This window comes from Rutidosis leptorrhynchoides, chromosome 2 (assembly GCF_046630445.1).
Source record: "Rutidosis leptorrhynchoides isolate AG116_Rl617_1_P2 chromosome 2, CSIRO_AGI_Rlap_v1, whole genome shotgun sequence".
Classification (NCBI taxonomy): domain Eukaryota; kingdom Viridiplantae; phylum Streptophyta; class Magnoliopsida; order Asterales; family Asteraceae; genus Rutidosis; species Rutidosis leptorrhynchoides.
Genome location: NC_092334.1, coordinates 547116809 through 547130171, shown reverse-complemented (window position 1 = coordinate 547130171; position 13363 = coordinate 547116809). Strand labels below are relative to the sequence as shown.

Sequence of the window (13363 nt, the reverse complement as noted above, 5' to 3'; positions counted from 1 at the left end):
TGTTTGTAATACCATTTTCTCTCTCATTTCCAGAGTATCTCGTCACGATAATCTCGTCACGATAATATACTATCTCAAATTCTGAATCTTATTCGTCCGCTCGTCCGAACCACAGATCATCCCGGTATAATAGAAGAAGTCAACAAGCTTCGCGCTCGGGTAGTGGCTTTGGAGAATATGGTGCGAAGGTTACAAACACCAGCAGCATAACCAGTACCACCATCATCAACAACAACAGTACCATTACCACACCAACAACCACATCCGCTTCCCACACCTCAATATCACATCTAAAAACTGTACTTCGGATATCACCATCATACGCACCGTAGATACCAAGGAGTGCCAACAACAATAAATGATGAAGTATTGATTCATAACTTCATCGAAGAAATATTCTACGGCGATTATGTAATCTCTAAAATCTTAGAGATTATTTATCCCAGTTCTAACCGTAAATCAGATGAATAGAAGGAAGAATAGAAACCCTGACAAGAATGATGCGTAAGGTACAAGTTAGACTTGTTTTACCAACAACATCAATAGTACCCTTAGCCTCACCAGCACAGTCAGTGCTGTCAACATCATTAGAATCATCAGCACCTCTAACATCACAAGTTCCGCCAGTTCAAGAAAGCACCGTGGATATTATTACAAGTCAACAGCGCGTATATTTGTATCAACGAGTTATGAAATATTAACTCATTCCCTCTGAAGAATTTATATGTATATCTTATATATATTTTAAAACCATCATAAATCTTTTGGTACTAAGCTATTAAGTATGAATTGAAAAAGGGTAAATACTACTCGGTTAAATTCATATTACTAATATGCTATGATGTACATCCTTCGTTAACAACTTAACCTTCGTTAACTACAATCTCTGTTTCAACCCAATGAATTTCATTTCATAATAAACCAAGTGTATTAATCAATTACATGATTGATTTTACATTTTCAATTTCGATATACTTGAAACTTTCCAGAAAACATCATCCGTGTCTTGTAAGGTTCACAAAAATTCCACGAGCACCAACATCCTTCACCGAGGAATATCAATAAGAATAAATAATAAAGTGTTGATTTCATTAGTGAAAAACTTCGCAAAGATTATGTAATCTTTAATGTTTTAGAGATTAATCATTTCTAAGTCAAGCCAAAAATCAAATGAGCTTAATATGATATTAACTCATTAAATCTGTATTACATCTGAAGAAATATACATACATATATTTTCATAAAGACTGTAATGAAAATTCTTTTGTACAAAATATTACTTGTGAAATCTTTAACGGGTAGGTAATTCCCGGGAAATATATAAGTTCACAATTAATATGTTATACTGTACATTCTTCAACTTTGATTCAAAAATTATTAACTATGCTCACAGCGATATACAATCGTTTCTATACAAATTCAATTACATATTCTGATATTGACGGATCAGAATCCAAGTCAAGATTTAACGGGTGACATCATTCTTAGATCTCTACATCTTTCAAAGCTATACTTTGACTTTAAATCTGTGCAAGATCCTTTAGCATTGTTTTTACCGAAAATAACTTTGCAATTCCTTTTCAAAAGTATCCAGTATTATCAACTGTTCAACCAGTCAACGACGACCTTTCAGACTTGTAACTTTGGCATATACGTTTTTGTTACTGGGGAACCTTTCATGTTGCACCACATTAATAGTAAAGGTACCATCAAATTCATTAATCTGTGACTTAAAGTCTCTCCGAAAAACCATTATAATTGTTCATTGAAACCCTATCATGTACTCATCCACGTCTTGTAACGGTAATTGCCATTACAACTACCGGGAATTAACAATCAGTATTTTGAATCTCGCAGCATTTTCTACGACAACAGTTATATATATATAACATCGATCTTCTAGACTTACAGATTTCGAATGAGAAGTTTCTGAAAAACACCTTAAACTACGAACTAGTTCTCGAAATCTTGAAAAATGCTGATGAAGCAGCAAAAACTGTAAACGACCTTAACAGTAAAAAGTTTGATGATAAAGGATAGTGTGCTGGCAAAGTTCAGAAAAAGAGAAAGTTTGGAACTGGAAAACGGATTGAGCAAAGTATGAAAGAGGCTGTGGATAAATCACAAGGACGAAATCTGCCTTTAAAGAATCCAAATGATTCAGTATCTGCTGAAGCCATTAACAAATACCTTGCTTCCGAATCTAAACCCTTGCGGACAATATTCTTCATCATCCTCTGATATTAGAAATTCTAAGATATCATCGTATCTTTCATTATAAATATCCTCCATATTTCTGGAGATAATTTCATAATCATTCGTATCGGAAATCAATTTTCTCCTTGCGATATCTGTGTTACATCATAAAAGAAACTATTTTAGTTTCTAAATTCTGAAACTTTCAAGTTTAAAATATGAATATTTTAGAAGTGGTGTTGGGAGCTGAAGCATGAGTTAGTATAATATAATGACACTTGATCAACGTGATTATATTACAGTAAATCATGCTGAGTTTCTAACGGAACGTGATAAAGGTTCACAGATCTCACCCTCATCGTGAACCATGTTACATAACTCTTTCATTCTATTTAATCTCTAAATATATCAAGAAAATACTTTTCTTGATGATTCGGTCTTTTCCAGATATTCTGGTAATTTGATAAATCAAGATCGTGTCATTACAATTTATTTCTTAGAACATTAACTATGTTCATTTCGAAATATATAGCTATGAATTCTGGACCATTATTCGCTTGACTTGAAGTCGGGAAGGAAAAACGAAAGCATTGAGCTCCTAAATACAAGGGAAAATATAAAGCCTGACAACAACACATATATTACAAACCGTTTATATCAATGCGTATAGCAACATAAAGACACGGGAGAATGAAAAACACTATAACCCCAAGGTAATGGTAGAAGAAAGTAATTTCCTCTGGTGGTAGATGAAAAAGAAGAATGACAGATATGAAAGTTAGGAGTATATCAAGAATCAGAACTGGATGAAGCATTTCACAATCTTTTGAAAGTATGAAATGAGGAAGAAGATGTAGGAGTAGTGAAAATAATGAAACGGGAGAGGTCAATTTATAGCAAAATATCGGACGCAGCAATAGAGGCAGATTACGCATTTAATCAAAGAAAATTCTAATTTCCTCAAATTCTGAAAAATCAAATCTTATTTAAATTATGAAGATTTTCTATTCCTTAAAATCCGGAAATCAGTCGTTACTACATCAAGAGATAAGACGCATCTCTATTCTCCATTTCACTTGATTACGATAACTTCTCTCATACGCTTCGAGTAAATGGATTATTTTATCCATATTATTCAAACATAGATAAAACTCTATTATCAACTCATATTCGTCATTAAAAATTTTTTATTTGTTAGCCATGACGACCTCACTCAAATTTCGGGACGAAATTTCTTTAACGGGTAGGTACTGTGATGACCCGGAAATTTCTGACCAAATTTAAACTTAATCTTTGTATGATTAACATTTCCGACACGAAAAGCAAAGTCTGTAAAACTGAATCTCAAAATTTTTGAACTACTTTTATATATTTAAATACCCTTCGGTTGTTTTCGACGATTCGCGAACAATTATATGTAAATAGATACATATATACTATAACTTGAAAAGGTAACAATGTATTAATTGTTTGATACCGTACATTAAACTTATTGGTTTAAATATCTATTTGAATATATATGATAAGTTGAAATATTTATTATTAAAATTTATTTATAAATAACTTCCAATGTGTATTTAAAAACTGATTTATGTATATTAAAAAGATATATACATATATATAATTTCAAGTTATTTAGTAAACGATAGTAACATTCGTTTATTGATTCGATTGATATTTAGATAAGTTAACTAAAGCATTTAAGATGAACCAGTAAAACACTAATTTGCAACAGTATTTTCAAATTGTTACAGTACTCAAAATGCTACAGTGTTTTCGAAAATCACTATTTGCTACATTGAAATTGACTTTGCTACAGTGAATTGCTACAGTAAAAATTGTCTTGCTACGGTGAATTGCTACAGTAAAACACTATTTTAAGATGTATTTTAACAAATAGCGAGACGATGATTTATAGAAGTAAATGACCAAAACACTCAAATGTATAAGTTATATTTCGAGTGATATAATTTAGGGATAATTTAAGGCTATATTTTGACTAAGGTACATGTCCCAAAATGTAATGTACAAGTTTTCTCAGCGTACAAAAGGACATTCGAAAAACCGGAACCGGGACATAAGTCGAGTGATGACATACGACATATCGGAACAAAAATTACAAGTCAACTATGCACGTGAATTTAATATAATATATAATTAATTATATAAATTATACATATTATATATTAATATAAAAATTATGTCGACAAACGTTTGGACAAAAGCTTTGTGAGCTGGAAAAGGACCCCATGCGATCGCATGGGAATCCTTCTACCAATCCATGCGATCGCCTGGCAGTGAATTTCAGGCCAAGTGCTATAAATTCGATCGAATTCTGTTTTTGTTTGCTCATTCACTTCTCTCTTATATTCCTCCGTATAAATATATTATTATTATTATTATTATTATTATTATTATTATTATTATTATTATTATTAAGATTAATATTATTATTTATCTTAATATTATTATTAGTAATATTAGTATTAGACATAAAATACTACGACGAGGTCATGAGAGTGTCACTTTCAAAATGAGTTTTGAACGGGTTAGAGCTAAGGAAACTATGGGTTATTGCCAAGGAGGTTATGGGTAATGTTCAAGGGTATTGTTCTCAAGTCAAACCTAGTGTTTATCATCTCTGTTGCGTCTACGTACTTTTCTAAAATATTAAATCACAATATTGATACGTTGAGATCTACGGTTATTTGGTAATCCGAGTTTCGGTCACATTTTGGTGAACGACTTTATATGCTGCTAAGGTGAGTTTCATTGATCCCTTTTTAATTGCTTTTGCAATATATATTTTTGGGCTGAGAATAAATGCACTTTATTTTAAACGCAATGGATACAAGTACATACTAAATTCTACACTGAGTTTGAACCGAAAATCCCTTAGCTTTGGTAACTGTTAACTGCCAGTTATAAGAACTGGTGGGCGCGAGTAGTAGTATATGGATCCATAGGGCTTGATATCCCCGTCCGAGCTAGAGCACTAGCCTTTTAACGGACGTATGCTATTTGAGAAGCGTACACGTTGGTTTGCGTGTATTATTAAGATGATTATACAAAGGGTACAAATTATATATATATACGTTAAGTTTAGTTACGAGGGTGCTCAATTTCGTAGAATATTTTGATAAACGTTTCTAGATGAAACAACTGAAATCTTGTGATCCACCTTTATATACAGATTATACGAAACATTAAAACTATGAACTCACCAACCTTTGTGTTGACACTTGTTAGCATGTTTATTCTCAGGTTTCCTAGAAGTCTTTCGCTGTTTGCTTAGATGTTAGACAAGCTATGTGCATGGAGTCTTACATGACATATTTTTCAAGGAAACGTTGCATTCACCAAATCATCATCATGTATCTTATTTTGACTGTATTGTCAACGGAAGTACTGTTGTAAACTATTATTTATAGTGATTGTCTATATGTAGAAATCATCAGATGTCGAAAAATTTTGATTTAAATATTCATTTATGGTGTGCCTTTTCAAAAGAATGCAATGTTTACAAAACGTATCATATAGAGGTCAAATACCTCTCAATGAAATCAATGAATGACGTGTTCGTCCATATGGATTTGGAGCGATCGTCACAGTTCAGCTCAGCTCCCACCAAAAGACACTGGAATGGGATCAAACACATATCTCGATACCTTCGAGGAACTACTGATTTAGGATTATTTTATTCTAACGAATCAAAACAAGATTTGGTTGATTATGCAGATGCAGGTTATTTATCTGATCCACATAAAGCTAAATCTCAAACTGGATATGTATTCCTAAATGGAGGTACCACAAAATCATGGCGTTCTTAAAACAAACACTTGTTGCAACATCATCAAATCATGACGAAGTGATTGCATTATATGAAACTACTCGAAAATGTGTTTGGTTGAGATCAATGACACAAATCATTATTGATTCTTGTGGACTATAACGCTATAAAAGACCAACAACTATCTTCACCAACAACTATATATGAAGATAATGCAGCTTGCATAATACAAATGAAAGAAGAGTATCAAAAGTGACAGAACAAAATATAAATGCTGACGAGGCGCCAAAGCCATAGACGGTCTTAACGGTCATAAGTTTGATGGAAAAGAATGGTATGTTGGTAAGGCTCAGAAAAGACTAAAAGGGAATAGGAATTGAAACAAGGGTTTGAGCAAACCATGAAGGAGACTGTAGACAAATCACAGAGGCTAAACTTGTACATAAAAGATTTAGATGATACAGTTTCAGATGAAAACTCAGATTCTTATCATATACTCAAGATCTCGTAAAAGACAACCAGATTAAAATGAGATACGTTCAATCAACAACTCTGCTGATCTTTATACCAAAGCACTGTCAACCGCTGTTTTCAGAACACACATTCACAATATTGGCATGAGGCAAGTTCAAAAGATGTGACGACTCAGCGATGTCTACTTGAGGGGGAGTCAACTCTATACTGCACTCTTTTTCCCTTGACTAAAGTTTTTATCCCACTGAATTTTTTTCTTTAGCAAGGTTTTTAACGAGGCAGTACTAGTTGCTCTTTAATAAAATTGTCATCCAAGGGAGAGTGTTATAATATAACATAAATGTAAACAAAGTCAAATATGGATGGCCAATTTTTAGTATAAATACTACATCAATGTAAGCTTCTAAACAGACAATAATTTCATAATCAAAATTCTCTAAATTTATTCTCATTCTCTTTGTTCATGAATATTAATAAATAAGTCTTGCTTGCAAAAGTATACACCATAATAATTATAATTATTAACAATAAATTAGAATTATAACAGATTTTACATTGTTAAATAAATCTTGTATTCCTAGGCCCAACATTCGTAGTGGGCCGGCGGCTTATTTTTTTGAGCGTAAAATATCGAATCGAATATAATTTTAATCGTTCGTTCGTGTTGTTCAAGTAAAAAGTTTCAAGAATTTTCGAAGAGTCAATCGCTCGATCAAGAACAGCAGCAGTCTTTCATTCATTCAAATTATTATTCGGCCGCTGACGATGTCTACTGAATCTACTACTTCCGCTATTCTACGAAATCAGGTCTTAAAATTAATAATTTTGCCCTAATTTCATTTAATTTGTTATTGTTATTAATTAGGTGTATCACATTTAATTTATTTAATAAGTAAGCAAGTGATTAAGATAGTAAGTATGAGGTGCAGGTTGATTTACTGGATTTCATAGACTGGACTGGAGTTGAATGCCTTAATCAAAACACCAGTCACCCTTACCCTAATGCTCTTAAACAGGTACCCTTGTTTGCTACTACCTTTTATTTATGTATTTATCTGTTCAATTTCTGGTTAATACAAAAATTGTATCTTGCATTTGATATTAGGGAAGTTCAAACCTAAACTTGGTATTTGTTATAAACATTATTATTATTATTATATTATTAGTTTATTGTTGGAGGGGTTAGTTATATACTTATATTGCTTATTTGAAGTATTTGGGTGAGCTTTATTCTATGGAGCTTATTGTGTTTCTAGAAAAAAAATAGGCTCGTAAGCATAAACCAAAAATAGAGGAGCTTTTTTACTTATGTGATAACCCGATTTACAGGATCAATAAGCTCATCAAATAAGCCCAATCCAAACACCCTCTGGAACTATATGATGATTCTCTTTTACTTTTTTTATATGTTCTTTTTAAGAACATAGGCTAAGTTTGCCGTCAAAACTAGATGTTTGTTGACAGTGTTCGAATCACAAGTAATTCATTTGATGCATAAAATTTCGTGGTGTGTAAGTTTGTCTGCGTGTATAAGGGTTAATAAAGGTAGATGCCTTTGCTTATAATATGCAAGCTAGTCCTGCGTTTCTAGTTTATCAACACTTTTGTATTCTGACATGTCTTCTTTTACTTAAATAGTCAACAGTGTGATTCTTCTTTCGATTGTTATTATTTTTTCCATTGTTAATTGTTATGAGGCCCTAAGTGGAAAGAAAACACTTGAACAAGTGACTTTGAGACGTTTGTCTGTGTCAATGGGTGTGGCTTTAATGATTAAGAAGGTGCAGCATAATCATTTTTAAAAGGACCTCTTGTTTTTATTGACTTAAGGGTTTGCAGCAGGACTTTACTCGACCCATTCCCCAGTCTCTCACACCCATCTGTGCTTGTTTCATGCATGCCATATTCACCATTTGTTTTTTTTTTTTTTTTTTTTTTTTTTTTTTTTTTTTTTTGTTCTTTATCATAAGCTTCAATTCATAGTGTAACTAGCTCGTGTTATAACTAAATTATTTGAGTGATATATGTCATTATCATTCTGTATTCAAGATTAACAAAATATTGAGGTTGTAGATATCATGTTAAGAAACCCGAATTGTCACTGCATTCAAGCTGAAGCACTTGATTAAAGCAATTATATGTTTGATCGATTGAGTACATACAAGCACACACACACACACACACACAACTAAACATCCACCTGAAAATTCCTATATGGCATGGTTGTAAAACACCCCAACTTGCCCTTGGCCGATTAGCCTCTACAAGGTCCCGACTCCCGACCGACTTGAACCCGATTAGCGACTTTTTCAACCTTGCTATTTGGTAAAAGTATATATAATATAGAATGCTTTTGTCTGTGGAACAGGGTTATAGAGAAGATGATGGTCTAATTCTGGAGAGTGATGCAGATGAGCAGCTTCTGATCTACATACCATTTACCCAAGTTATCAAATTGCACTCCATTGTTATTTTAGGACCCGAGGAGGAAGGTAAATGACCAAACACCGTTGTGTCTGTTTCTAGTATACACGATAGAGTTCCCAATCCCAAGGTTGATTTGTATAATTAATTATGACCTTTTTGGGAGCATGGGTTCTGTGATGTGGGAATACTACGTTAAGGCTATCTGTTCAGTATATAGGTGATTTAAATTTTGTAACAATTAACAAATATACAGATTTCCAAGGTTGTAAAAGTCGTAAGTCGGGGACAAGTCGGACGTTGACCAACGTTGTCTTTAAGTAATAATATATATCATAAAACATAAATAATTTAAACATAGATATATGGCACAAAATCTAATTTTAAAAAATATAATTTTTTGACCTAACTTGGACTTTGACCAACTCGGCCGACTAAGCCCGAATTTGACCCGATTTTTAGTGTTGACCGACTTTTAAGGCGTTTTTGTGTGAGCCGGGATGGGCTAGTCCCCAAATCGACACATCGGCCGGCTTTTACAACCGTGCAAATTTCATAATTAATAAGTTTTACAAGAAGACATAAACTTGGTTAGATGACAAATGGATACTATCTTACTTTGAAACCTACATCTTTATGAGTTAGTCCATTACAGAAGAAAAATTAAGGATATAAATACTAATTGTTTTTTATGTCTTTTTATTAGTAAATGGCAAAAAATATATTAATAGAACTACTTAGCCAGTACAAACCACCAATGGGACAGGGAACATACTCCCACCCAAATACAGAACTGCAAACAAGCTATTTAAACAATCATACAAACTGCAAAAACAAACTAATCCAAATTTAAACAACTTAAATCAAGGATATAACACCAATTTTTGGGGACTTGGTGTAACCTATGTAGAACACGTGGTCACTATCACATGTATTCATGTTTGTTATTGCACCAAGACATAACTCTAGCTGCATTTACATACATTGTATGCTGTTTTATTTTTATTGCATCATGCTTTATTCGCTGTCTCTCTTACAACTCATTGTATGCATTAAGTTAACTTCTCTTACCTTTTTTCTTTTCTTTTGTTTTGTTTTATTTTATAAATTAGAAGTTTGTATGCTATATCTATCCATTGACACCCGTGAAATCTTTACAACTTTGTTTTCCTTACCGTCGTCTCAGTGTGTCAAGTGTCTTTAGTTTAAAATCTACTTTTCCATCATCTTTTTAACTAGAGTATCTTACAAAAATATTTGATCTGACGTTTCAAGTCGCTAACATATAAACCTCCTCGGTGTCCTGCGACATTCCATTTTCTGTCTTCCCTTTTATTAGCGCTATTCTTATTTTTTTTTTCCTCGGAACAGTTAGAACTGCAAGTCTGAATTAACGAACACGGGCCCACTTCTATATCAGTCTCCGCAGTATTCTCCTTTTTCGGTGTTTATATTTTAGTTCTTTTTAAGATATTAAGTTTTAACCACACTGACTAGAAGAATTTTGGGAGAACGGCATGCACTAACTAATGTTTGATTAATCGCAAGTCACTTAGAACTTTACTTCGATTTTCTGGATATCAACTTTCCCTGTGTTTCTACGTAGAACTTAACTACAAATATCGAATTTGCATATGTCAAATTTGAGCTCAATGTTAAATTCATATATAATGACATCCTATCTTGGTTATTCACGAAAACTTTATCGTTCCCTTTACTGGAAAATAACATTTTCATAATTATCTAATTCGTTGTTATCATTACAATTACATGCTTTTGATAACGTTGATCTTTGCCTATCATTGCTCTCAAATATGTCTTATAAAGCAACATTACAGTTACTTAGTTTATAGTGAAAAATTCTCCTTTTATGCCATGTCCTATTCAAACATGACATATTTTGAGATAGGAGTGGTACATATACGTGAATCTATTATCTCATTAGTAACTAGAATCATAGTATTCTTTACTTGATTTAAAATTGAGTAAATTCAGATATTTGACAACCTTTGCACTATTGTTGATGCCATGAAGAACCATAGTGGCAGTGTATCAGTGTCTTTATCACTCCATACTTCTTTACACCTACTTTAAGATATTAGAGTTTCAGATCTATTTTTATTCTTTTGTACACTGATTTTGTTTGATATTGGAGTTATATAACTATTTCTTTGTATGATAGTTCTCCAAGTTAACAGCGTGTGCTTTTATTTATGTATATGTAATATATATATATTGTTATTATTAACACGACTCCATGTCATTTGATTCTTTTACTGTATACGTGTATATATTCTTCAAGTTCACCTCTACTTGTATGCATTGCATGGTCTTCTTACATTTGCAACTCTACAACAGTCTTATCTCTATCATTATGCAGGTCCTCATGTCGTAAAGCTCTATACAAACAAGGAACATATGGGGTTCAGGTAACCTAAAAATATAATTACTACTCGGCACATCCTCATTTTTCTGGTTCTGTTATTGTATATACCATATACTATATATATTGCGTGTGATTACAATGCATAAATTTGATGCAGTAATGTTAGCGACTACCCTCCTAGTGACACAATTACTTTATCTCCTGAGAATCTCAAGGTACGCCTTTATTCCTAAACGTTCATTTGCTGTTTGGTTCAGTGGAGATTTTGTTCCGCTCACTTATAATGGGTCGATCTGCGCTGTGTTTTATGGCGTCATCTCAAATGAGTCAATTAAAAATAAATATTTAGCTTAAAGGGGAATGGGTGAAACTTGAAATTTACCCAAACTACGTTAACACAGAAAATCTTTTAAGGAATTTAACCAAAAATAAAAGTTAGATTGTTCATGTAATAATGTTGCTTCTATAATCATAATAAATGACTTATTGTGTAAATTAATTGTTGACTAAGAAGTTTGCGGGCCAATCAAACATGGCCCGCCCTGTTTCGACCCTTACCACCAAATTACCCGTTACCTGTCACGCCCATCTTATCACATCTAGTTTCCGTGTTCGCTTTTTTCCTTGCATACATGGCTGGAGTCGCTGGGTTAGTATGTAAAGCTAGTCTTTATCTTGGTTTCATCATGTACGCTTTTGCTTTCTGTCTCTTTCAGGGAACACCTGTTAAGTTGAAGTATGTTAAGTTTCAAAATGTTCGCAGGTAATTAGTATCTACTTAATATTTTGTCTCTTTCTTCAGTCTGGAAAAATATTAGGCTAATAAACGTAATTTGGATTATAGTTTGACAATATTCATCGAGGACAATCAATCTGGTGCTGATATGACGAAAGTCCAAAAGATTATTCTGCAAGGAATGACGTAAGTTTCTCATGCTCATCTTTCTCTTCGTTTCATCTGATGACACTATTGTTAGCGTCTTAAACGGCTGCCGTCTTGGTCAACTAGTCGTCTGATTTATCATTTAGACTCGCCCGTCCTGTTTCGTCCAAAAACGTCTAATTAGTCGGTTAAAGTCTGTCTGAGTCGGTCAAAGTCAAGGTTGGTCAAAGTCTTTTTTTTTTTTTTCAATATTTTTTGTGCCCCATACATATGTTTGAAATATTTATGTGTAATACAGTATGATATTTTTTAAAAGTCAATGTTCAACTCGATCCGACTTGAGTGACTAGTCGTTTCAAAGGTCACGACTTTTCCAATCTTGATCATAGTTAATTGTTAGTCAACTATAAGACAAGCACAAGCTGTTGTCATTAGGTCAATGCTAGAAACCACTGCTTTGTCAGTTTGTGAAATACAATTATCTAACCATTTAGAGATTGATACAAAAACTTATAAACTATCATACCTGTTTTGTAATACGAAAAACAGTTTTGTGGAGATTTTGAATTGAGTTTTTGTGATTTTTATTGGACGTTGTATACAATGCAGAGTGGAAACCACAGATATGAAGGGGTTGAAGAAGGTCGAGGATCACTGATGAAGAGACGCTACTCATTTCAAACCTTTGAACTTTTATATTTACATTTCTACTGTCTGAATGTTTACGTTAATGGGCCTGTAATACAGCAGGGTCTGTAGGTTCGAATCTGCATTTAAAAATGATAAATGTGTCATGTAGCGATGGTGTCCATTGGATTGTACAATGTCATGCACATTGTTTGTGGGAATTATGCTGCATTGCAATTTATTTGAAAAAAAAAAAAAAACTTGTATGTTGGTGACGTTTGCTAGCCTTCTGCTGTTTTCTTATAAATGGCAAATTTACTGTTTCTGTATATCACATGATTTTATAAACCTTTCATTTTTATAGATTCCTTAATAAAATTATTAATATTTTTAAGCTTAAAATATAAATAATCTTGTTTCTAAGCACCATTATATATTTTTGAAGGTTTAAGTTTTTTCTACTAAAACTTAGGTCTAAGATTTTTTAAATACGCACGTTTTTTTTTTTTAAACAACAATTTAATTAGAAAACTAGCCCAGGCTAGCAAAAAACTTACCAAATGATTTCAAATGATTAGAAAGT

General features: G+C 32.8%; 1 protein-coding gene across 1 annotated transcript; it reads left to right on the top strand.

The window, feature by feature from the left end:
* Window positions 1-7128: 7128 nt before the first annotated feature.
* Window positions 7129-13109, top strand: LOC139893035 (PITH domain-containing protein At3g04780). Its single transcript, XM_071876174.1, has 8 exons — window positions 7129-7267; window positions 7390-7476; window positions 8829-8952; window positions 11265-11313; window positions 11428-11485; window positions 11987-12033; window positions 12115-12192; window positions 12763-13109. The coding sequence occupies exons 1-8, from the start codon at window positions 7226-7228 to the stop codon at window positions 12809-12811; spliced, it is 534 nt and encodes a 177-aa protein (XP_071732275.1). The 5' UTR covers window positions 7129-7225; the 3' UTR covers window positions 12812-13109.
* The last annotated feature ends 254 nt before the right edge of the window (window positions 13110-13363 follow it).